The 26,338-nt window shown below is 38.2% G+C and overlaps 1 protein-coding gene across 3 annotated transcripts in view; it reads left to right on the plus strand.

Moving 5' to 3' along the window:
* Positions 1–276: 276 nt before the first annotated feature.
* The window catches only part of SLC17A5 (solute carrier family 17 member 5), a 29,059-nt gene continuing 2,997 nt past the window's right edge, over positions 277–26,338 (plus strand). For 2 of the 3 annotated variants that reach the window (XR_009957768.1, XM_062571065.1), the window contains exons 1-10: positions 277–431; positions 4,835–5,031; positions 6,441–6,674; positions 7,145–7,232; positions 10,683–10,769; positions 11,906–12,024; positions 12,785–12,943; positions 15,167–15,299; positions 19,170–19,317; positions 25,029–25,119. Coding sequence is in view for 2 of the 3 variants with exons in the window: in XM_062571065.1 (XP_062427049.1) it covers positions 371–431; positions 4,835–5,031; positions 6,441–6,674; positions 7,145–7,232; positions 10,683–10,769; positions 11,906–12,024; positions 12,785–12,943; positions 15,167–15,299; positions 19,170–19,317; positions 25,029–25,119 (1,317 nt within the window). In the remaining variant the exon portion in view is untranslated. The remainder of the gene's footprint in view (positions 432–4,834; positions 5,032–6,440; positions 6,675–7,144; positions 7,233–10,682; positions 10,770–11,905; positions 12,025–12,784; positions 12,944–15,166; positions 15,300–19,169; positions 19,318–25,028; positions 25,120–26,338) is intronic. The other variant, XM_062571066.1, reaches the window with a different exon arrangement.

The following is a 26,338-nucleotide window of genomic DNA, read 5'->3' on the forward strand; positions in this document are numbered from 1 at the left end:
GGCTCCCCTACACCCACCCGCCCGCTTCCGAGGAGGGAGCCGGCCGTTGCGCCCCGCCCCCTCGGGGGCGGGAGCGGCCGTTATGCCCCGCCCCCGCCCGGAGCAGGAAGGCCGCGGACGTTCTTGCCCTCACTAAAGATGGTGACTGAGGGCAGGGCGGGAGCGCTGCTGCGCTGCGGCTGAGGCCGCTTCCGCCCGCCCGCGCCAGTCACGTGAGCGCCCGCGGCTGCAGCTGCTGCCGCCCGGCGCTGGCGGGGCAGAGCCGGGCGGGCGGGCGCGCCGCGGCGCCGCGAGCAGCGCTCCCGTCCTCTCAGCGGTGGCGGCGGGCAGCCTGGCGCTGGGCGTCCTGCGGGGCCCGGCGGGCAGCGAGATGGAGCCCGAGGAAGGCGCGGACCGCACCCCGCTGCTGAGGGAGTCCCAGCTGGGCACGGGTGAGGGGCGCGGGGCGGGGAGCTGCCGGCGGGGGGCCGGGGAGCGCGGCGGCGCCGTGGGGGGCGGGCCGGGGCGGCGCCGCGTTGCCCGGCGTGCGGCGGCGTCGCCGCGTTGCCATGGAGCTGGCGCGGCCCGCGGGCCCCGGCTCGCTCTCGGCCGCCCCGCGGGGCTCCGCGCGGCCCCGCCGCGGCCCGGGGGCCTGGCCTGGCGCCTGCCGCCGCAGCGCAGCGCAGCGCCCCACGGGAGGAAGCGCCTTGGTCGCTGCGCGGGCTGCGGTCGCCAAATCCCGCGTGAGCGCGACGAGCGCTGCGGTCGCGTCGCAAGGCGCTCGGGGGCTCTCCGCGTAGATAGGGCTGTGTACCGAGGGCGGCGGGCTTGACCTTCGGTCTGCCACGGCTGGGCGCGCTTCCTCGCGAGTGCCGAGCCAGCCGTGTCCGCATGCCTTCACAAGGATCATGGTTTGGTCTTCAGCACTGAGCAGAAGTGCGCTCATACCGCTTAATTTGCGTGTGGATATATCCCCGTTTTTTTCTTTTTTAACGAAGAGATGTGGGTAGCCTTAACTGAAACGTCGGCGTAGCTGTTAGCAACTCCTGTGGTTCCAGCAAGGTTATAGTAGAGTTTCGTTTTAAGAGAGAACGTGAGTAAGGCTATTTGCTTCTTGTGGACCTACAGAGAAGAAGAAAAAAATAAAGTATGCAGATAATTATATGAAAAAACTGCTATGAGGTCTTAACAACAGGGCTTAACAGCAGATCTTGCATATTTAAAGTGTTGTCCGCACTGTGTGGTTTTTCAGTGTAGACAAACTATAAAAACAAAGTAAATCACACGATACGCTATGCAAAAATATTCTGCATACTTAGGAAATGTATAGCTGCTGCCAGAGTGGCTGTTGTTCCTAGAGAGGAATTGGAGTTCAAGACAGTTATTAAAGCAATAATTTCTTAAGTTTGCACAATGCATCATGTTCTAGTTGAAGCAGTTCACCTCACCCACAAGGAAAAATACAACAGAAGAGTAACTTCCTTTAACTGCATTGTGACTTTCAGTACAGACCTAACTCTTTTTTTTTTTTAACTGAAAGTACAGATCTTGTTCAGTTATAGCCACAGTGTTGTAAAACATGCTCCCAAAATCATCATTAACTATAGATGCAGGACCCAAGACTGCTGATGGAGGTAAGGGTTTGAGTATTGTGGTTAGCTGCCTTTAGAGCAAAAATGACTGTCGCTTTCTCAGTGTGTTCTGCAACCTCATCTGCTTAAAAGGCAGGTAACTGAAATGCATCCAGAATCTTCTGGAATCTTCTTCGGTTTTGCTAACCTGATCTAATATTCTCTAGTAGTGCAAATGCACTTAGCGAAAAGACGGGAAAGCAATAATTTAACAGCCATTTATTTCAGACATGCAGATCTACATGTTAGTCTGATTTTTATGCCAATCTGTTTACAGTTGAAAAAAATCTGGCATTTGTGATAAGTTCTTATATAAACGTTTTAGTGAAGCTTGCTCTTCAGACAAGATGTATATGTGAACAAGAGTTTCCAGAGGAAGAAATAATGGACATTCCAGTTCATTTGCATTTCCAAGGAAATGAAGATAGCATGATATTCAGCCTTCTGTTATTATTGACTGTCTAACTCCAGCAAATAAAACTAGAGCAGTGGAAAGATTAAGTAGCCTTACCTGCAGTTATATTCATTGTTATAAGTTAACTGACTACACATTTCTGTTTGGAACAAATTGCTTTTTAAACAAAAATAAAGGGCAGTGAAGCAGTTTGACTTGTTTTTGTGCAGAAGAACTTCCTGTTCTAGGTGTCAGTTGTTCTTAAGTAACCAATAAAATCTTGGCTGCTGTCCTTGATTTCATTTAAAAATCAGATGTGCCTTTTCCACATTATGTAGACAAGACTTAATTAACACAGATCTGGAAGGCATGGTTATTGGTTTTAAGTTGTTAAGGATCTTCTCTATCCCTTCTCTATCCCTTTGCTGAGTTCTGCAGCCTTTCTGAAAAATACAGTCTTGCAGAAAGGTGGTGCTGCTGCCTCCACTGAGAAAGAAGAAATAGTGTAAGCTCATTTCTGTTTCTAGAAAATTCATGGGAGGGAGAGATTCTTTAGACACCTTGTTCATTGGAAAAGCTGATTGCCTCTTACTGCAGATCAAAAAATCCAGGCAAGAGACATACAGCAGCAGCTGATTAGGCTTCAGTCAGTCCTGCTGTTCATAGAACTACTTGTTCTAGCCATCATTTAAAGTCTACATATCCAGAGAAAGATTGAGTTGTTGTATACTGATGATGTATTTTCAGGTGTTGATCCTCAGTCCTGCCAGAGTTTTCAGTTTTTTTCATTTTTTTAAGGGAAGTAAAGATTTATCTTCCTTGTGTCTCTTTCTGCTTTTTTTTAATCTAGTTTCCCACATGAGATGCTTTTCACAAATTGGCAAACCCTACTGTACCTGCAGTGTTAGTATGATGCATCATTAAGATCACTAACTATTATAAGTTGTCTTTGAGGAAGTACATTTGAAGTTCCTCTGTTATCTTTATTTTTTGGGGGGTATTACTCCGAACGTATACCATCATGAGGGTTGACTATTTAGTTGTGCTTGGATCCTATGCTACTCTTCTCTCCTGTAGTTGATTGTACCTTGTTAGGATTTAGCAATCATGCTTTTGTGGGTGTGCTTTAGCAGGAAAATATCTTTATTTTTTAAGATGAGTATATATTCAAACCTGATTCTTGCTGTACCAAATAACGTTTACTTCTCATAAGTCCATAACAATCTCTCTTGAATCCATAAGGCTTGTTTTGTTTGTATATTTATGCAATAGGAAAGTTTCTCATCAGTTACCCGGTCAGATCTTCTACTGTTAGCATTTAGCTCTCTTGTGCAAGGCACATAATTATTTCATCTGTTCTTATACTGTGGTACAGTTTTGAATCTTTGGGCTCAAGGGTTTACCAAAATACAGAGAGGATTGGCTACTTGCTTTTAAACTTATACTACTTTCCAAACAGACTGTGGGGTTAGTTGTAAAGCCTCAGTGTTAGAGATGACTAACTTCAGTATATAGCTGCTCCCATGAAAGTCATTACGTGGACAGGCAAAGACCCTCTTGGCATGGAGGTACAGGTTCTGTGCAGGTAAGTAGCCAAAGAGCAGCTCTGCAACAAAGATGACTCTTCAACTTTGGTAGTCAGGCCAGTGTTGTTACTCCTTGGAATGACTAGAGAAGGATCACATTGTTAGGAGTTTGTGGTTAATGTTACAAACTATGTAAGTCAGTCCTCATCATATGCAAAAAGCTATATTTGATCTCTGAAGTGTCCTGGAGAACAGAGGGAGTAATATTAGTTCTATGTACCATTTAGATCTCTTTCCCTTTCTTTCCTTTGTTTTGTAAACCAAACATCACCTTTCCTCCTTCTTCCCTGAAAAGGTGACCAGTACCTTCCCAGTTCATAAAAACTTGGGGAAAAGTCTCCCTGTAGCCACTGATGATGTGCTGTCCGGAGTACAATTTGACTGATTGGAACGACAAACAAGAATGATCTGACACTGATGAACGACCTCCATCAAATGCTGCTTGCTGTGTGTGACTGCAGTGGGAGATGGGAATCTGTAACAGTGTCAGCTGTTTAAACCCAGATACCAGAGTCTGTCCTGTAACACACACAGTTGGCTAAATGCTGAAACACGGACTTCGTGCTAAATTTAAGACCTGTTTTTCTTTGGCAGCTTTATTATTGTATGGTAATGGCGGAAGAGGGGCAGAGTGGGCAACTGGGAAACTGATAAATGTTTACAGTGTGTCACAGCAGGATTTGTCGTTCTCCTTTCTGATAGTTTGATGGGTTTTTGTTTGGTAACTGTTAGAAAACACAGCCTGGTTTATAAGCAGATGTTTAGGGGGAAAATTGTCCTAGAAAACAGTGTGGAATCTCACCAGCTGTTCCTTAGATCTGCTTTAAGAATCTGGCTGTTTTGAACCACTTTCAAGTATCTGATGGGCTTCCCACTAGTCTCATTTTCTTAGTATGAAGTTCCAGTTTGAATAATTATCATTGCATTTTTTAAGAGGACTTTAGAAACCATGTATTTAAATCCTTTTCTGCAAACCATACATCACATTTCCACTGCAGCCCTTATACTTAGGCATATAGCATCTGCTAGTTTAAATCAGAATTACTTTTGTGTTTTGGACATCAGTAGGAAAATGGGCAGGTAGTTACCACCCCTAAGCTCCATTACCCCTATTCAATACCTTCATTAAGAGTAGAACAATTAACTTTTGCTTATTTTTCCTTACCCGTAAGTATCTGAGATTACTAGTAAAAACTTTGTTACTTTTTTTTAACAGAATCTGACTTCTTATTCTCTCATTTCAGTGCCTGCATGCTGCTCAGCTCGCTACAATTTGGCACTGCTGGCGTTTTTTGGATTCTTCCTTCTCTATGCCTTACGAGTGAACCTCAGTGTTGCTTTGGTGGATATGGTAGAACCTAACATAAGTTTAGCAAAGAATACAACTTCCAATGTGTGTCCAGAACATTCCTCTACTATCAGTGTTCCTCGCAATACATCGGTAAGGTCTCATTTATATTCTTCTGAAATGTGATTTTTAAAGTTGTTTTTAATACAACTCTGACTCATGTTTAGGTAGCAAGAGAACTGCTTGCTCTTTAGTAGGTAGCCCTTTCAGAATATGCACTGGTTCTCTTAGAGATATTCTGAAAATTATAGCTTTAAATGATTAGCTGATTTAGAAGCGCTTTGCTCATGGTCAGGTTGTTTTACGTACATCCTCTGTCTACTATCCTTTACAAATAGGCTAATCTGACCTTGTAACTCTAATATGACTCACTATGCCTGTAATTGACTGTGACTGTTACATCTTCATCAGAGTTCTCATCAGTGACTGTATTTGCCTGTCTGCTTTTCATACAGTCTTGATGGCCTGAAATACATTACACGTTACCTAACGTGTAGTTTTTTTTCTTTCTTCTCAGTTCTTTGGTCTCTTTCCCATATCACGGTTCTCATCTTATATCCTTTGTCTCTTGATTTCCCTTCCAGTAATCCTTAAAATCCCATTCCCTAACTGAGCAGGACTCTGTTGGATGTGAAAAGATGCTTTTCGCCTTATAACTGAATTTTTATTACTGAGGCCTCTCCCCCTCTTCCTGCCTTTACTTTGCTTGTTTAGAGGTAATTTATTATTTATCATGATTAAACTATAATTGTAAACTGGGAAGAAAATTCTCATCACTTGTGTGAAATGTTTGTTGCTCATTTAGATGCTCGTAAATAATACATTTGGAAGTGATCCCATCCTTCAAAATGAATTTCTTTGGAACTGTCAGTGTCCTTTTGCTCATTTCCCGTATAGCTTCAGACTTCATGTCTCTGTCATCTTTGTGGTTATTACTTTGTCCACTAAACTCATCTTCCCTCATCATGCTTGTCCTCTTCTTTGACCTATCCTTGTGAATCTTATTCTTGGCTGCTCTTTTTATCTAATTCAAGCATCTCCATTTCTCTGCTTGATTTTTCTCTCCAGTAAGTTTCCTATAGGGAAAGCCATTTTCTAGAGAGCCATTCTGCATCTTTTCTTTAATGTTACATAGAATGCCCACACTGATACAGATGTGGGATTCACATTCATGTAGGCACATCCTGGTGGTGAGTACCTACATCCAAGTTGCTTGGAACTTGGCAAGGAATAACTGCCCAAGCATTTACTTAATACTCTTTTATGATTTTTGTACTTAGGCTACATACCTCTGTACAAACTGTAAATTATTTCATTCAGTTCTCAACATAACTTTTACTGCAGTATAGATGCCTGTAAAGGAAGACACTAGGGAGGATCCTGTGAAAGATCTGTAATTTAACTGTAAAGGACTAAATGATGGATCAAAGTCTTTCTTAATATGACCAGAGAAACTGCAATTTTGAGCTTACTGCATCTTGGGTTTTGTTTTCTCTTTTTAGGGAAAAAAATATTCTTGGGATGCTGATACTCAGGGATGGATCCTTGGTTCTTTTTTCTATGGCTATATCATTACTCAGATTCCAGGTGGATATCTTGCAAGCAAAATTGGAGGGAAGCTGTTGCTGGGGTTTGGCATCTTTGGTACTTCTGTATTCACCTTACTTACTCCCTTAGCAGCAAATCTGGGAGTCGGCTATCTCATAGCCGTCAGAGCGTTGGAAGGACTGGGAGAGGTAATCCTTTTTCTCTTCATTACTTGAAAATGTATCTGAATAATTTATTAATAAATTAGAGTGATTGGGCTTTGTGGGGGTCATTATGTTTTTTGAAGTGTGTGAATTGTTTAATTTCCGAGTAGCTTAATTTTACTTTTTTAATTATTAAAAGAGTTTACCCTATTTACCTAGTCTGAGCTTTCTGAATAAGAAAATAGTTTTATTTGCAAGAACACCTATAAAATGCAACTACAATTATCCTTTTTGTCATTCATCAAAGATTAGGAGTTCAAAGCAATATCAAAAGCAGGAGAGAAATTAATTTTGATTAATTAGTCTCACAGTGTGAACACTTCATCAATTAGTTTCTTGCTAAAGAAATTAATAAATTGCACTACTGCTTTTAATGAAATGTGCTTTGAAATGTGGGAACTTGAAAAGAGTTCTAGAACTGTCACACTTCAACAGAACAAATTTTTGTTTTCCAGGGTGTTACCTTTCCTGCTATGCATTCAATGTGGTCTTCCTGGGCTCCTCCACTGGAACGCAGCAAGCTCCTTAGTATTTCTTATGCAGGTTAGAAATTCCCACACTGATAACAGGATTATACATTTTTACTACAGGGAGGATTGACTTAAAGGGACTTATACTGCCAGTTTTAATCAGGATTTAAACTGGAAAGCATAACATAAAATTAACTCTTGTTTTTGCATTTGTAATCTTCATTTTTTTAAATGTTTTTGATAATCCTGATAAAAGTTACTGTTCTACAACTAAGTATGAACTTCAGACTATATTTGGTACATTTTGCTAACAGAGAGATACAGGATATACATTTACCTAACAATTACATGGTTCTCTGAAAGTATTCTGATTCCTTTTATTTTTTTATTAAGCTAGGAAATTGCTAACTGTTACTACTGCTAAATGTTAATTTTTTTTGTGCTGTGACTTTTAGTGTTTTGATAAAAGTGGTATTATAAATGCTCAAAAAAGTACTAATTTTGCTAGCTTTGTATATATTAAAAAAGCAAGCTTAATGTAGTCAACTGTGAAGGATTTCCTGAGCAGGAAGCTATTGAAATTTAATAGATAACTTCAGATGTTTTCTTGTATTAAAAAAGGTAGTAACTGCCTTCCTTTCTTTCCAGTCCTTAGCTGAGAAAGAAGTTATTCTCAATACATATAATATTGTGATGTTTATAAAGCTTAATTTTATCTAAAGAATTAGAATTTTTCCATTGATTCTGTTTATGCAGATGTGTTTTTAAAATACTTAATTTATGAAAATTTGAAGAGAATTGCAGTGTTTTTATTTTCACTTAATGTAGTAGGTCTAAGCTTTGCTATATATTGAAAAATAATTTCTAATATAATATTCTTTAAAGAAAGAAAGTAATTACAAAAATAATTGTTAAACAAGAAAAATGGGAAGGTTTTTTTGCCATCATTTTGTATCTTGTACTGTTAAAACTGTTCTAAGGTTTTCCTAAACTGTGTCCTCTTAGTAACATTATTTACTGCTATTTGCAATATTGTTTGCTGTTCTCTAAACTTTCAGTAAAATGATGATTTCTAGAACTTCTCCTAGAAGAAGGAGAGAGAATTTTCTTATTTCTGTATCCATGCACCAAAATGCAGCATACTTAAATTTTTTTGTAATCCTTCATTCCTCTGAGGTTTAAAGTAATGTAAAAAGCTGCTTGAAAGCAGCTATGAAGCTGCTTAATGAAAGGTAAAGAGAATTTAGTAGTGGAACTCACAGAATGGTTGAGGTTGGAAGAGACCTCTGGAGATCATCTAGTCCAACCCTCCTGCTCAAGCAAGGTCACCTAGAGTACATTGCCCAGAATTCTGTCCAGATGGCTTTTGAATATCTCCAAGGAAGGAGACCTTACTACCTCCCAGGGTAACCTTTTTCAGTGCTCTCTCTCTTTCACAGTAAGAAGTTTTTCTTCATGTTCAGGCAGACCTTCCCGTGTTTCAGTTTGTGCCTGTTGCCTCTCATCCTATCACTGGGCACCACTGAGAAGAGTCTGGCCCCATCCTCTTGACACCCTTCCTTAAGATATTTGTTTATATCGATAAGCTCCCCTCTCAGTCATCGTCTCTGCAGGCTGAACAGGCCCAGTTTTCTTGACCTTTCATAAAGGAAGAAAAAGATTGAGCAGAATCTTGAAGAGTTTAAGCAAAAAAACTGCCTTTGGAAGAATCAAGGAAGAAGTGTCCAAGGTCTCAGATACTGCTGCAAGAAGTGCTTTTATTTGTGGGACAGGTTAAAAATGTAGGTTTCTAAATTCACTAGTCAAAATTAATATTATGTCTTTAAAGGGGACAATTTTGCCTTCGTTTAATGAAGTAATTGCTTGTTTTACTCGTTCTTAGTGTTAATTCTGTTACTGCAGAATTAATGGTGGTTCTTAGAACTGGGTTTAAGCAAGAAAACAGGCTATACTATGTAAACTAAGGCTGTGGTTCACAAGCAGCTAAGCCAGTCTAATGGCTCACTTGTGCCAAAAGGAAGGAGGCTGTAATCCTTTCTTCCTGCCTTCTCCTTGCACCCTTCCCCCCTAGCCGCAAGTCACATGCTTGCTTCTGGCTATTGCAGCACTCATCACACCCTTCCACAAGCCGCTTCAACCCACCTAATGCAGCAGGAAGATTTCTTTCTTCCCTCTTTTTTTTTTTTTTTCTTTTTATCTCTTTTCTGCTGCATTAGTGAGTTCAATCCACTTAGAAGTTTGCATATGAAAGCCAGCACAAGTTAAGCAGAGAGGAGGGCTGGAATTGGCACCTACCTGCTTTAGCAGTACTGTGCATTGTGTCTTTGTATCTGGTGAAGCCATATGCTAGTGTACAAGCTAGAAGAGGCAGGGGCCCCCAACTAGCAATTGTTCACAGATGTGGATGGGTAAGCCAAAGCCATCTTGTGTAAATTTAGTGAAATATTTCCTTTTCCCCTCCAATTTTCTTAGTTGGCACTCGTGATTCATGGCTTATTTAGTCACTTTTTTTGAGAACGCGTAGCCAAAGTGGCACATATTTGTTATTTTGACTTGTATTTAATATTAAATATGTGGTCTTGTTTGTGATTGAAGCTTTCTGCCTAAAAGAAAAATGACTGTTCTCATGAAGATGACATCTAAACCCTAGAGAACTGACATGTCAAGATAAACTACTGTTTTCCAAGTTGAGATGAGGTTTGGAAAAGTGATCATATAACTAACATTAAGAGACAAAATCTGCTCGTTAGTTAACACCGGTTGAGAGTTCCTAAGTACTTAAATAGTATGGTTTCTGTTCCTAGTTTAGGTTAGGGGAAGGAAACTTGAACAGCTATCCTGTTCCAGTATCCTGAATTATAAACTCAGGAATAGCTCCTTCTGGCTTGTGACTTGCATCTGAACTGAAATCTGTTGATCTTTCCCCTCCTCCTGGCTTGATCCTGCTCCACATTAAGTGATGGCCCATTAAGTGACCGCGCATTTAGAAGTGGGTGATTGCTTGGGTGTCCTCTGGCTCTTGTGCCTAGCTCTTCTGCTCCTCTGGAGCTAGTAGAGGTTATGAGCAATGAAAAGTGAAGATAGTAAGTCAGGAAATATTTTTATCAAAAAGTGCTTAATTGTACTGTGATCAACTCCATCTCGTTTTCTAGCAATGCCAGTTTGCTAAGTTGTATTGTTTTGAGAGTTTCTCATTGCATTTCATATTTAGGGCCACACTTTATTGAGGATTAGTAAAATACCGAGAACGTCTGTACATTTTGTCCACTCTTATTTTTTGCTTGTAATTTTGTAATTGTGTGTAATGTGGTTTATGACTTTGAGTCCTTTTTTGTGGCGTTTCCAAAGCAGCTTTTGGTGCCTCTGTTTCTTTAAGATGAAATGGCAGCCCTCTACTGGTGGTGAAGTGTATTTTCTGCATGATTTCTTACACTAAAATAGCTGTGACAATGCCACTTAGTTTAAGAGATATATAGATTTTTTTAAAAAAAACTTCTGGGGTTTTTTTACTTTCTTCTGGTAGGTGCACAGCTGGGAACCGTTGTATCTCTGCCACTGTCTGGTTTAATTTGCTACTATATGAATTGGATTTACGTGTTTTACATATTTGGTAAGCATTTACTTAAGAATATAATCCATACCATGACTTCTGAAAAGTGTATGTTGTATTAGTACCTCTTACATGAAACTTTAAATGAGATTTAAAGACAAATTTGACATGTAAGGGTGCTAATTTTTCTCCTGGGAAGTTACAGTTAATTAAGGCTAGGAAGATTCCTGAAAGTGGCTATATAAACTAAGCTTCCAATGAGCAAAGCTGTCCTTTGGTTGAACAAAAGCTGGTGCAAATCAACAGTTCTCAGCTCTCCCACCACTGGGAAATAACAGACTGTAATTTCTCATTTGAAGTGTGAAATTGAGTTAATAACTTTAATCCTAGGAACAAATTTCTAGTACAACTGAAAGAACATCTAAAAAGTCATTGCTGTTATAGGGCTGTTCCATAAGAGGTTCAAGCAGAAAATATTTTCTAGTAGCGTGTCATAGATCTAAGTGCAGCTTTCAATAGGTCTATGTACATGTCTGAGCTGTTTCATATTTTGGATGGGAAGGGAAAAATGAGAATAAAAGGATTACCTTTTCTTCAACAAAGCCACCTCTAATTTTTGGGTAAACAAACAGGCTTAAAGCAGAATTAGAGGAAAAAGTGAATTGTAATACTATGTAAAAGTACAGTTGATTTGGACTGATTATTGAAAAGAATAACTTTTACTAACAGTTCTAGGGTTTAGTTTAAAAAAAGAAAAGGAAGACTGGTATGTCAGTTAAGCTTTATGTAGCACTATTTAATGTGTATGTTCTCTATTTTTTATAATTAGATCTAATGAGAGGTTTTTATTTCCTCCTCTGAGAGAAACATCCTCTGTGGCTGTTCTAAGTGACTGATAAAAATACAAAGTGCGTGTCTGCAACTTTTTTTGCTGTGTGAGACATTTCTAAAAACAACAAACAAAAAAATAAAGCCACAAATAAAGCCAGCTTCCTGCTTAGCCTGCTTTGTTGTTTATTACCTCTAAATGTATGTACTTAAGCTGCTTCTAGGAGCTATGTTTTTATATTAGATCATTTGGAAAAAATCTTCATAATTTTAATGAACATTATTTCTCTCACTAAATCATCCATGAGTTAGTCAGTATAATTGCTTTTGTTTTTATTTCTCCTTCACCCATCTTTTCCCAATAATAGGTGCACTTGGGGTATTATGGTGGTTCTTCTGGATGTGGTTGGTTAGTGATACACCAGAAACTCACAGGAGCATTTCACATACCGAAAGAGAATATATACTTTCTTCTCTAAAAGATCAGGTATAGCATTTTGTTGTAGTTAATTAACTGAGAACATAAATATTGGAGTCAGCATAATGCTCAGTTACTTTCTAGCATAATGCTAGAAAAACATCCTTAATCTAAAGATTAAACTGAAACTTAAAAACCCTTAAACTAAAAAAAACCCAGACCTCTATTACATCTTTAAACTTTGTTTAAAAAAAATGTAGATAGATATTTTATACATTTTTTCATGTGTGTTTATTGTCTAAAGTAAGAAGAAGGGGGGATTGCTATAAGCAGAGTGTTTCCAAACTGTTTTCTCATGAGACAATTCATAAAGCATGCGTAAGGTTTTATTTCTATGATTGCAGATACGTATTTCCAACCTGTGAAGTTGGTTGAGAGATCAAAGCTAATTACATGAGATTGAATAGCAAAGATTCAGCTCAATAAACACATCAAGAGTGACTTTAATTGTTGATAGTACAAATAGGAGGTAACAAATCTTGAGAAGGCATACTTTTAAAATCAGTTATAAAAAATACTAGGAACTGGCTTACTTTGCAGTAGTAAACAGAGCAGTAGCATACCTTAAAATACCTTCAGTGAAAACCGACCACAGCAATTCCTTCATTGCTGATATAGTGACTTTGTCTATTAACATAGACTCATTTTATGCCCTTCTGAATGAATAATTGCTGTTCGTTTGGACAGAGTCAGAAGACTATAGTAAAATACTCATTTTTATCTGCTGATGGTTCTGTCTTTTTTCTTCTCCCTGCCTCCCGTGTGCTAGCTTTCAACACAGAAATCTGTTCCCTGGAGAGAGATATTGGAGTCCGTGCCACTCTGGGCCATTGTTGTGGCGCACTTTTCTTATAACTGGACTTTCTATACTCTTCTCACGCTCTTGCCAACATACATGAAGGAGATCCTGCGGTTTGATGCACAAGAGGTGAGATAAATAAGAACTGTTTAGAATGGACAAACTTATTTAAGAATCTTGGAATGTGAATATGTAGCTGGGAAATAGTAAATCTCAAGTGTTCTGTACTGTATTTTCTGCAGGGCTTCTGGTTCTATTTGGTATTTGTATCAGCTTTATCAGCTTTAACACTAGCTTTTCAGCTCATTCTTCTGGTTGAACATGCATGCTACTTTTTTAACTGCTATAATCTAAAACAATAACTAGAAAAATAATTTCCTTTGGAGAATAGGACTAAACCAAACCACAGAACTTCTGAAGTCCAGAAAGTGTTTTTCAGGAGAATTTTAAAAAGTGAAATTGCTTATCAGGAAAAAAAAATACATTCCTATTCATAATGATTGACTGTGTGACTTTTTCTTTAATGAGAAAGTTCCAGTGATAGCAGAATTAAGCTATACCAGCTCCTCCAAGTAAAGTAGAAAGGTGTTCTCATAGAGATTTCAAGATGTTCAGCATAGTCTCCTTCCAGTGTAATGCATGAGTTAGGTTTAGAGTAAACTGTTGAAGTATACCATGCAAGAATGAAGTGATGTCAGCAGTCCTGTGAGGAAAAGATGCAAAATTGGAGTGCCAGAAGAGCAGGACATGCTACAGAATGGCTGGAAAAAAAGCCTACGTGAGAGAAGTTGCCGTTAAAGTTCCTTACTATGCCTCCTAAGGGGAATACCTGAGTAAATGTCTGTAAAGGCATTTGCTACCACAGCCCTAAGTGCATTTGTTTTGTAAAACATTATTGCATTAAATGCCAGTAAGTTCTGCTGTGCAGTGGTTTCCTATGTCTCTGGGTTATATTTCTTTTTGGAGTGACTTCAAAGTACTGGCTGTTGTTAAGCTTGTATAATCATGCTGGACTAGCTTTGCTGTCGCACATTTAGAACAGTTGTATAGTCTACCAGTTTCCAACCTATAATAAAGGAACAATTAATATTGCTGTCTTTTTGAACAGTGCTTCAAAATACGACTTTTATTACTGAGACTCATCAAAATTTGGCTTTTTCAAAACTGTACTTTTTAAAATTGAACGTTGAAACCCAACAGGCAACATCTTTGCTGATGGAGTGGATTCTTGGATGTGTTTTGGGGTGCTAATCTTAAATTAAATGTTGTAGGGAAGCTTTCTCTTATTCCTTGACAAATCTACGTTTTATAGTAGTATATAAATGTTAAAACATTTCAATCCAATTCCATCCAATATCCATCCAGATATCTTTTTAACCAAAGTTTTGGCAAATTATAGCTAGTGATAAATGTATGTAGAGGCTGAAAATCTATGCAGCAAGAACTTCTTGTTTCCCTTTTCAGAAAAACAATGCAGAATAAGATGAGAGTCACTAAACGACTATTAATTAAAGTAATAGGAGTTAGTGGGTGACTTTAGTATACATAATGGTGGGTCATGAGTAATAGCTTTATTTTGTGATCGTATAGTATATAGACTGGATCTGATGGAAGTTTTTAACTTCTATATTGTCTCTGGTTATAGGCAGCATCAGCTATTTCAGCATAGATGTGGGATAATGTAGTCTTGAAGAGTTATAATAGTATAGACCCCTGAGACTCCATATAGCTCTCAGTTTTAGGCAGTATGAACAGCTTCCACTTAGGTTAGTAATTCACTTGTTCACTTGATAGCCTGCTGTATTTGAAATGGCTGTTTCTGGAATATCATATGATGAGGTTAATGGATGTGAAGTATATTTATGTATTGACAAAGCTCTGGAACAGGTTGCCCGGAGAGGTTGTGGATTCTCCTTCTCTGGAGATATTCAAAACCTACTTGGATGTGATCCTGTCTAACCTGCTCTAGATGACTCTGCTCAAGTAGGGGGTTGGACTAGATGATCCCCAGAGGTCCCTTCCGACCTCAACCATTCTGTGATTCTGCATATATTTTTTTTCCCCCAAAACCCAGTTCCTGATTTATACCTGTGAATTTTTCAGATTTACTGTATTGGTAGTTGAGGATTAAGTCATGCAATGAAAAGTTTACACATCATTAAATTTAGATTGCTTTGCCTTTTCTAGGCCCAGGTTTCTCTTACGATAAAACCAACAATAGTTATGTGGATGGTCGTGACATCTCTTAGTTAAGTCTGTCTTAATGCTCCAGCACAGATGACTTTGCAGCACATTGAATTGTTAATTCAGTGTTTTGTAACTCTTTCTTTTTTTTTTCCCCATCATTAACAGAATGGTTTTTTATCTGCCCTGCCTTATTTTGGCTGCTGGTTATGTATAATTCTGTCTGGACAAATTGCTGATTATTTACGAGAAAAATGGAACTTGTCTACTGTTTGTGTTCGCAAATGTTTTACCTTAATAGGTAGGTGCAAGTATTTTTTTTTTATTTGTTTGGAACATATCATAAGGCCAGTCTGGGAGAAATTAAGACATTGTGAGGATGGTGTGACATTCCACTGTGAAATTCAGCAGAGTTGCATGTGGCTTGAGAGAAGTTGCTCTTCAGTAATATTAATTGTGCTAGGGTGTGGAAGTAAAACTAAAAGGTATGCATCTGCTTGCTGCGCTGGACATACGGCATCATATTATTTTCTAGTATTCTTCTGAACCCAGATGTTGTGATCATGGCTGGTGCTTGTCTAGCTGCCTTAGCTGGAAATAGTCTGTATTTCAATGTGTAGTGTTGGTGCTTTTTCCTCTCCTCTGCGTTGCTGTCAGGCCAAGAAGTTTTTGAAGGTCTATGTGGTGGTGGTGTTTTTTTGTTTGTTTGTTTGTGTTTTTTTTTTTTTTTTTTTTTTTTTTTTTTTTTTTTTTTTTTTTTTTTTTACTTTTAGGTGTGTGGGACTTTTTTTTTAGTTGTCAATATGATATTCTGCTGATCAAGGAAACTGAAATGTTGTAACTTAACAGCAAGCAGAACCCTTTCCATGTGTACCAAAATACTGAGGAAAAATGATCTAACTGCACTGTCCTGTATTAAGTAAAGAATGATACCTATTTGTAATAGCTCAGTTTCTCAAATAAAATATGCAACTAAAGCAGCAGTTCCATAGATTGCTTTAACAGTACTTGAATCAAAGGATAGAATCTTTAGATGTGTTTGGATTTCCTTGAAAGTCAGTAAAATCCCTGTTTGGAATCCAGTGCCCTCTTGCACGATATGGGTGCCATGCTCTAGGCTATTCTTGGGGTTTCTTTTTGTTTTGTTTTTTTTCCCCCAAGTTATAATCCTGAGATGCATTTAGTCAACTATCACCTGTGTCAAAGGAACTTACATTTCCTGTTTTACTTTTCGCACAGGCCTACACACTTCAGAACAAAAGTGATTGGTTAATGAATTTAAAATAGAACCAAGAATTTTTGACAAAACTCTTAAGTGACATGAAGAGGGACACAGTAATGAAACTCAATTTGAAATCCAGAAATGCTCATATATTAAGTTAGTGTGTGATGTGGGTTTTCTTTTTTAAATAAAATCTCAGTCAGGGGTAAGCATGATGTTGAATGAGATTGTTAAAGCTGTGGCCATATGTTCTAAGAATGACCAAGGTGTCCTAGTGGAATAGAAGTCTGAATATACAGATTTTGCCCTTAATACTGCCACTAGACTGCTTGCCTTGAGCAAGCTCACTTTATTACTATTCACTGCAATTTGCCTTCTTGGAAATGAAGAATATGATGTTTCTCACTTGTTTCCTGCTGAGGAGTGTTGTATAAGCACTCCAGTGCTGCTTTGGTGATCATCAGCTACTAACAAGGCAAGAGAGAATTCATCTTGATGAATTTTCTTAAAAAAAAAAAAAAAGGAAAGAAAGAAAAAAGAAAAGCTTTCTAAATCCCATTAAGCTTAATGTCAGTAGTACAATGCCATGATGCATAGCCTACTGTAACAAATAATATATTAGCAGCGCATACACTATCCAGCTAAATATGGCAGTATCTTTGCACATTTGTGTGTCCTGGTGTATTCCAGAATTCTCACCTTGCGAAAATTACTTGGAAAGAATTTTAAGAAATAAAATGCTATTGAAGACTATTTTAGATCACTGGCTAAAATGAAGCTTGTAGATGTACTCCGATCAAATTACTACTTTTAAGGTTACTGTAAAGACAGAATCAAATCTGTCTCAGATAATTTCACCCTGGCTTTTGTCTGTCTGTCGGGTTTTTTTTGTTTGTTTGTTTCAGTCAGTATTTATTCCAGAGATCTTGTTTCTTAGTCCTGTATGGTTTAGGGAATTTCCGATGGAGCCAAAGAAAGAAGACGAAAACTTTTGCAAACTGCCCCTTGAACTGAACTGGTAATGGGATTACAGATGAGGATGACTTTTGTCTTACTCAGTGTTCTTGGGACTATCTGCATGTGTTGTCCCTCAGTGCTCTCTGTTCTCCTGTGTTGAATGTTTGTTATTGTGGCAAACTGGCTACTGACATCAGACACTACCATTTTTGCTACTAGTTCATAAATGCCATGTGTTCTGTTTGACTCAGAGTTAAGAACAGTACACGGAGAGGTGGAATATTCAGTGCCTTCTCTGGTTCAATCTTCAGAACAAAGATCAGTTGTAACAGGTACTTGACAAAGAGTTGAAGATTAATATAAGAAAAGGACAATTAAAGATTACCTAAATTGTGCGTATTCAAGTGGGCAGCACAGTGATGATATTCACTATAGTACTTAAGAATATAGCCTGCAGTCTCTGAGGAGTTTTAGTTATCTTGTGAGGATAAGCAGAAAAAGAGCAACATGAATGCTGTATTTCTCTTTTGAAAAGGTTAAAGAAAGACATTTCTGGGAATAGAAACCTTAGCTAGTCTTATAAGCAAACTAATGGGGTAGATAAAATTGATGTTAAAATTGTGATAATTGCTTAAAAGAGTAATACATTGTGAACAACTTCCTTGAGCTGAGAGGGTATATTGTCAGGCATCAGTCTGTCACCAACCCAGTGTTTTGATGTTTTGCTTATTTAAGATTTGGATAATTGATCAGGAATAAACTTTCAAACTTCTCAGTCACTACCAGGATAAGCAGGCCAAACAGAATCCAAAACCGTCTTGATTCTCTGGCAGGAGAGGTGATCTGAAATCAAGATGGGGTGCTGAAGATGAGTACGTAGGGTATATTTAGGAAGATGAAGTCGATTGCTGATTTAAAAAATAAAAAGCAAGGGAGAAGCATTAGACAGCAGTACTGCAGGGCAGGATCTGAGTGATAGTGAATCAGCAGTTAAATTAGCGATTAGTGAATCATCATTAAGTATGAGATCACAGGGTCCATGCAGAGTACAGCCTGCTTGATGTGTGCCCACGCCTGCATGCAGTTCAGTACCTGCCACTACGATTGCTTGCTGCAAAGCAATATAACAAACTCGCTAGCATTTTGTGAAACCTGCACCGTTTTGGTGATTCTGTTTGCTTGCAGTGCCTCATAGCCAGATCCATACAGGTCAGGGGCAGCATGCTGTGGTGTCATGAAATGCAGGAAGCTTTTAGGTTGGCTTCATGAACAAAAAACAGGCACTTGGAGCTGGAGATTACAATGAGTGTATGTACCCGGCCTGTTTTGGTATGGGAAATGAGCACCAAAGTTAACTTCAGACAAGAAGCAGCGTGCAGTAGCTCACACGGGCTGCTGAGTTGTTCCCAGAATGTGAAGTAATGTCTCCAAGGTTAGCTTGGGTTTTCTACATGATACTGCAGGCTGAAGTATAACTGTATGCAAGATTCTAATTAAAAAAAAATAAAATAAAGCTAATTCTAGGAAGTGTTAGCAGGAAAACTATAGAACTATTTCCTAAAAACAGAGAATTAAACAAGGGTAATTTAATCACAGTACTCTATTCACCTATTGGTGTCAGCACCGTTTCTATTAGTTGTTTGGAGTTTTGTTGTTTTTTTAATAACATTAAAATAGCTTTTGAACTCATTTTCAGTATCAGTTGAATTCTGGTGATGTTTTATTCAGTTAAAGCTTGTGCTTTGCAGCCAGAGTGAGATTTTTCTAGTCTGGCTGACTTGCACAGCCTGGCTCCCTCTGGAGGCAGCAATATGGTTGCAACATATCTTTCCTCCCCCACCCCACTTGGCCCATTTTAATATGCAGAGCACAGTGCTGGATTTTGTACACAAGGTGGCAGTGGAAGTTGTACAAAAATCTATACACAACTTAGAGCCTGTTAATGTCTCTCCAGCTATTAAATCTCTTGATTCTAAGATTTTTATTTTAAAGGGATGATTGGACCTGCGGTGTTCTTAGTAGCAGCTGGATTCGTAGGCTGTAGCTATGCACTGTCTGTTGCATTCATGACCATATCAACAACCCTAGGAGGATTCTGTACGTCTGGTTACAGCATCAACCATCTGGACATAGCACCGTCGTAAGTATTGCTGGAGCTATTGTTAGTGCTTGTGATACCCTTATGACCACCTTTTTTGTATTGTTGGGGTGTCCAGGAGCCTTATATGTGGATATAGTTCTGTAGAGACTTGGGACAAAAGCAATGCTGACTCTGTAGAGTTTGATCTTCAGTGTGGAATCAATCCAGGTTACTAGATGCATATATAAATACTTTGTCACTGCCTCAACTTCAAATCAAAATTGTTGCTGTTTTCTTCTCAGGCCCTATTTTGTCACTTGTTTTGTCTCCAAATGAGACTACAAGAATTGATATTGGAGTGTTACAGTTACCAGCACTGTATTTGCAAAAAGTTGCAAGTTTGGCAAAAGATGTGGCATGAACAACTGTTTAGTATAATGCAGTTTTTCATCCTGCAGTAGTAAATAACATAATTACTGGAATTGTATTTACTAGCTTTTATCCTATTTGACTAATAATCATAATAGAAGAGTGTTTGTAGAATAGTGCAGTACACTTAAGTGTTTCACCCTTTTAAGTTTTTTCCATTAGAACTGTCAAGTGTTAGTATGAGCATAATCACATTTATTGTATTTCAGGCAAGTTACTTGTATTTGGAAAGTAACATACATACACTGGTGCCAAAATTCTGCTATTAGTAGGTGACCTGTTATCAATGGACAGACTCCTGTATGAACAATTACTCGTAAATAATTTACTTTTCAAAATGGAAGTTGGTCTTCAGTTTTGATTGTTTTTCTAATGTGTTTAATGTGTTTTGGATTCAGAGCCTGGGGGAGCTGTGTGTTTCCTGAAAAACAGGGGCATATATACTCCTTTTGAAAGTCCACATGATATTCTTTGCCCTGTTTTTTTTTTTTTGTTTTTGTTTTTGTTTTTGTTTTTTTTTAAGCACTTTGGTTAATTAAATCTGCAGTGGTAGTTAGATTTAAGGAGGGTAAATGACTTTTTAATGGGAGGAGAAAAGTGTTTCTGTACTAATGAGTAAGACAACAAGCATTTAACTATGGGTGGAGAAGAAAACCAGTATCTAAGGCATGTGTTAGCTAGAAAAAGTCCTTAGAATTTGGACAATTCATGGGAGACCTTAGGTTTCAACTGAAGAATGGTACCCAGGCTTTGGCTGTTGGAAGGATGGAGACAATGACTGAAAAGGATATAAAGGAGGGGCATGTTTATAATTAGGATTTCTGAGGTGATGGATAGGCATCTGGGAGAAGATGCTGAAGAAACAAGGCAATATTGAGTTACAATATGAGATAGGTGTGAAGCAGTGGTAACTGAATTAGTCTTTGCATATGAAAGTATGTAATGAGCAAGAGCGAAGAAAAAAAAGCAGCAATACCAATCAGGAAGCTGGAGTGGGGGGGTTGAAAGAGTCCGTCAAAGGACAAGTGGAAGGACATTTTGAAGGGAGGTTAGGAGGAGTTGAGTAGAACCAAGGAAGGATAGTCAGGTAAACTAAGGCAGGATGTGTAACAATGCCATAAAGAAAGGATGGCTCCTGAGACCTGGCTGGGAGGAGACACACAGGGGACAGAACATGTCTGAGAGTCTACTACAAGAAGAAAGAATTACTTTATGACTGCAAACAGCTTGTACTATGAATGAATATGAAAGTATGGCTTCTGTGCTGTATTGTGTTTTAAATCGGGAAGAGTTATGAATGACAATTATCTAACTGAAACACTGCACCTGGGGAGTTATGGGGCCATTATACAACTTCTATTTCAAGCTTAGCTTTGCAGAGTTTCCTGAAATGTGAAACAATAATGAGAAATAACCTGTTTTATGTCTTTTTTTAAAAAAAAATACAAAGCATAAGCGTTAATGACGAAAGACATTACTACTCTAAGTTATTCAATGGCAGAATTTGATAGCTATGCGATTTTTGAATTGTCTCCCTTTTCATATGCATTACAAAATTGTCTTCATTATTGTCATAATATTTCCCTGCATAGAGCCTTTTCTTTACAGGATGGATCCTGCTCTAGAAATGATTTAGTGTTGTAGAGAGATGGAGACTGGTATTCTCTTATAGCTGTAGAAGTTGGAGAGCATGTAACAGCTGCAGCAAGGCATTATAGGGGAAAGGAAGCTTTGTACTTAAGGTAGTTGAACATTGCTCTTGGAATTCATTCTTTCCACTGTTCTGCCACAGAGTTCGTATATGATAAGTCAGTTTGATCAGACACTTTCATGATCATCTGAGGCTCATGTTCATATCCTCTTACTTCAGGAATGTGGTCTCTTAAGGATTCCTTGGTCCTGAAAAAGAAGGTGGCTGAGGCTGCCATAATCTCTAAAGGGAGCCCACAGCAGCTTGAGTCTTATTCTTGGAGTATGAGTACTGTATGTTAAATATTCTTAAAATCAGATCCTCAGAATCTCAAGTCAAGCATCCAGTAGGAATATACGTTTTTGGCCTGTGTTTTCGTTTCGTATCTGTGGGATGGGTGGGTACTATATTGTCATCTCATCCACCAAGAGTGTTGTGAAAATAAAGTAATATCTGTGAGGAATTCCACTGGAAAGCCATTGGGATGATTAAAATTCTGCTTGTAGTAATTGAATAGTATGCAGAAAGTAAGGCCTGGGTCTGTACACTGAGCAAATAGTGGAACAAAATATTAAATGCTGCTCAGTAAGTGAGCACACTTACTCCATCTCTGTTCCAAGTGCAACAGAGCTGTAACAGCAAAAGAAATCATGTAGCTGCAGCACATGTCTCATGAAGCATATGCACAAACAAATGTTTTGTATGCAGGTGACAAGAGGTTTCCAGATTCAGGGTAGTGGGAAGGGGAGGGGTATGTATTCTAGTTGGGGAGGTGCTTCACTTTGCAGCCCTAATGTTTATTTTAGGGGAGAATTTGTATCTGAGAGTATATACAGTATCTTAGGTGTTTAAAAAAGCCACAAAGTGTGTGGTTTTTTTTTTTAATGGAGTGCCACTGATACATTTGTATCAGCCAAGAAAGCATAATTAGAATTACCACATAGAATGCTGATGTTCCTACTGACCTAATCCCACTCTACTCTTCCTGTCCTCCCCAAACTCCTGCTTTTATTCCCTTTGCATTTAAGTCAGACAAATTCTTCCACCCCTCTATTTTCTCACGTACACAAAAGGCAGCAAAAGGTGCAAGAGAGCCAAGTGTCTTGCTCTCAGTTAAGAATCTTTGGCCCAGCATTGCCTGTAGGGATGAATGGCTGTATTTGCAGGAAAACTTCCCTGGAATATACTCATGGAGTGAGTGTTGTTTCACTGTAGTCAGTGACTTTCTATTCAGCAAATCCAAGCTTTAATTCAGGGAAAATCTGTCCAACTGGAGATGGAGAAGAACAAGGGCATGTCCTTGTAACAAAGATCATACAGAAAATTGTCTTCAAATACAGAATTACCAGACTAATACAAGAAAAAAGACTATTATTATTATTACTTTTTTTTTCCTGCTTAAGTTTTTGGAACTGTCTGAATTCTTATGGACCAGGCAGACATTCACAATTTCAAGGGAAAGCTTGGCATAATTGTGTGTGGGGTGTGTGTGTGTGTGTTTTTTTTTTTTTTTTTTTTTTTTGTTGTTGTTGTTGTTTATGAGAACAACCTCTGCATACATAAGAATAACCAGAAGTGAATCAAAGGATTTTTTACATGTGTTTACATGCCCATTGTAAGGGGCAAAGTATGCTGATTAGGATAGTAAAGGGCCCCTTGTTGCTACTAAGACTTGCATTATTCCAAATACATAATATTTATATTCCCAGGAAAAAGTGAATGAAAATACTGATACCGAAGAAAAATAATTGCTCTATGTTTTTGGTTTCTAACCATTTGTTATGCTGTCGGTGCACTGAATTGTTGGGAACAGACAAGATTGTTCTTGTGTGGGAAATCTATTCTAGTTTAGCTCTTAAATTATAATTATGGCAACATATTGTTCTAAATTTAAATGTGTCACCCTGATGCCTTACGTTACTCTTTTGGCTCTGTTATATGCTATACACTTCATATACCTGTTCTTGTACTCCTGATTTTGCTTTCTAACTACCTTGAAAGTCCATTTGTATTCACTTACACCTACTATCTCATAAGAACGTGACCTATTGATTGCCTATTAGTCTTGCCCTGCAGATAGGTCTGTATTTGCTTTCATGCTACATGTAGAGTTTCGCCTGTGCTGAGGGAGTGGCATAGCTGCTATCTGAATCAAACACTGAGCTTATCAAGAGTGCACCCATGTCAGAAACACTAGGCAAGACCAGAGGCATTTGGCCAGCAATGAATTGTCTTTGATCTCTGAGAACCAGAGAAGCTACTAAGCTGTTTAGTTTTGAAAGTGTATATTAACAGTATTGTAGTGCTTAAACACATTGAAGACAAAATGCATTTACTTCCATTTAAAACCTTTAAATAATCTTACTGTATGCTTATCTGAATAAGGAAGATCTGCCTTTAAATTTAAAGCATTTCCAAGATATCAAAGAGATATAAGTGTTATATATGATATATTTATAAGAAATAAGGATCATTTTAATTGCAGTAGTGAAATGCAGTCTAAAATACATTGCCCTACTTTGAACTGATATATATATATATATTGACTTTCAAGAAAAACAACTAGTAGGTTTAATAATTTACTTTCTCAGGAAAAACTTGTTTTCCTAATCTTACTGGATTAAATGCATATAGCACAACCTTTTATACCAATGATATTGTTGAATTTTCATGTTCTAGTAAATGAAAACAGTCAGAAAGTCTTTAGAGACGTAAATACATTGTTATGTTGTCATTGTTAAAGTAGGTGAGGACAGGATTTCACTTGGTTGAACAGCTCAAAGCGATCACTGGGAGATATATTCTTTCTCCTCTTGTAAACTACAGCTGATCTTAGTATGTTATATGATTTTTTTTTTTTTTTTTTTTTTTTTTTTTTTTTTTTTTTGTCTCACAAAACTCCTGTGAGATGTTTAATTCTCCGTAGAGAGGATGCTGAGGCTTGGATGTTAAGCAAGTTACCAGGGTTTCCCAGCAAGTTTTAATGGCTGGTGCAGGGTACCTGTAGTCTACGCATTCAGGGAATCAGAAGTCTGAGAGCGAAACTGGAAGAGATGCAGCCAGCAAAATGGGATAAAACAGACCCATTCCCCATTGGCATTTAAAGCCCTCACCCCAAGAAAGCTGAAGGGAATGATTGCTGCCAAGCTCTGCTGACTTTGGGCTTCGGAACTTACTCTGTAGTGTAAGTGGGAATATCAAGCCAGTGTAGTGATGCTGCCTTTTCGCAGATACTTTTTAGCAATGATATCTGAACCATCTGTTACTGTTGCCAGAAAGCATTATGTCATACTGCTTGTTGCCTTTCCACTTTGAGGCATGCAGTATTTCTTTTCTAATTTCACCCGTGAATCCATTCTAGAGAGTTTGGTTGTGGCTTAGCTAAGGGCATGTGGTTTTGGCTTATGGGTCTTAAGCAAAGCTATGAGTGGTTAATTTAAGCCAAATTCTGTAACTGGCCTCTGGAGAATGTAAACATGTACTGAATGTCAGTTAGAATAAATGCAACTGACTCCCACTTTAATATTAGTTTTTTAATATGTGTGATCAAGATGAGGCTTGTATGATCTGATTAGGCAAAATTGCTTCTATAGCTGATTCTTTGATTCTAAACAGGATAAGATTAATAAGTAGTGGGAACAATTTCTTACAGGTATGCTGGAATCCTACTTGGAATCACAAATTCATTTGCCACCATCCCAGGAATGGTGGGGCCAGTTATTGCCAAGAACCTCACTCACAGTGTAAGTCTGTTTATTGTTTTTTTCAATTACTATATTTTATCTCTTAAAGATAAAATCAAAGATGTATGTAGAGCTTTAGAACTTTAGTGACTCAGCCCTTACATTCTCTAGGAAGGAGAACTTGCACATTTTTGACACATATTTGAGTTCTCTTAAAATTCCAACTAAATAAGACAGTTGCAGTATTGTTTTAACAAATTAAGACAAGCTCTTCTATGTTTTTTCAAAAATCGGTCTCCCAATCAAGCTGTTCAGTTGCAAGATCAGCATTTGTCAGATGAACAAGAAACTAGATTCAAATGTATGATTTTTATAATGCATCCATCTGTGTGTACCTAACAGGATCAAAACACTCTAAACTACATTAGTTTCCCAAGGCCTAAATAGAACAGAAAGTGTTAAATTTGACCTCCAAAATGGTATAGTTGGACAGAAAGTGTGATTAATTACTTTTTTAAAAAAAAGGTGGGGGGGAAGGAGGAAAGGAATTGTTTGCTTTTGTTTTAAATCAGCTTTATGAATTATTCTGAAATATTTTTAAAAAGGAAGTGGGAGGAGCAAGTTTATTGATACAATTGAATTGCTGCTATTTGTGATCACTGGAGTAATTTCCTTAAATATGTGCATAAATCCAAACAAATATGCTTCTTCCAGGCAGGTTTTAATGATTCTTCCCCACCCGATATGAATGTGCTGTTCTGGTGTTACTCTGTTTTCTTAGTAAGATCATTTATGACTTGTTACACTTGTCACCTGAAATTTAAAAAGAATAGCCTTAAAACATCTGCGTGTATTATTTCTATATATAAACTCCACAGTTCTTTGCTACATGTCGTCAAGGTTTTCTTACAAAAAATACCAGAAGTTCAGAAGATTCTTATTGAAATCTGAATGAAGATAAGTATCTCGTTTGAGCAAAATTCACATATAGCTAAAATGCTGGTGAGTCTGGAATCTCTGCCTGGTAGTCATTAACTTGTTTAGTGTAGGGAGAATGTCGGCTGTTGAGTCAGCTGACCTGAAAGCCAAGTAGTGTTTCCCATTAACTTAACGTTTTCTGTGTGTCTGTGTGCAAATCTGAATTTGGATATGAAGATTGTGCTTCTGAGGTGATAAACTGATCCATATTATCTAATGTAATTTTGATAGGACTGTTTGTGATTGCTGGATTATTAAACTGAGGATGCCTAAACTGGCAATTTGATTTTTGTTTATAATA

Source organism: Rhea pennata, chromosome 3 (assembly GCF_028389875.1).
Source record: "Rhea pennata isolate bPtePen1 chromosome 3, bPtePen1.pri, whole genome shotgun sequence".
Lineage (NCBI taxonomy): Eukaryota > Metazoa > Chordata > Aves > Rheiformes > Rheidae > Rhea > Rhea pennata.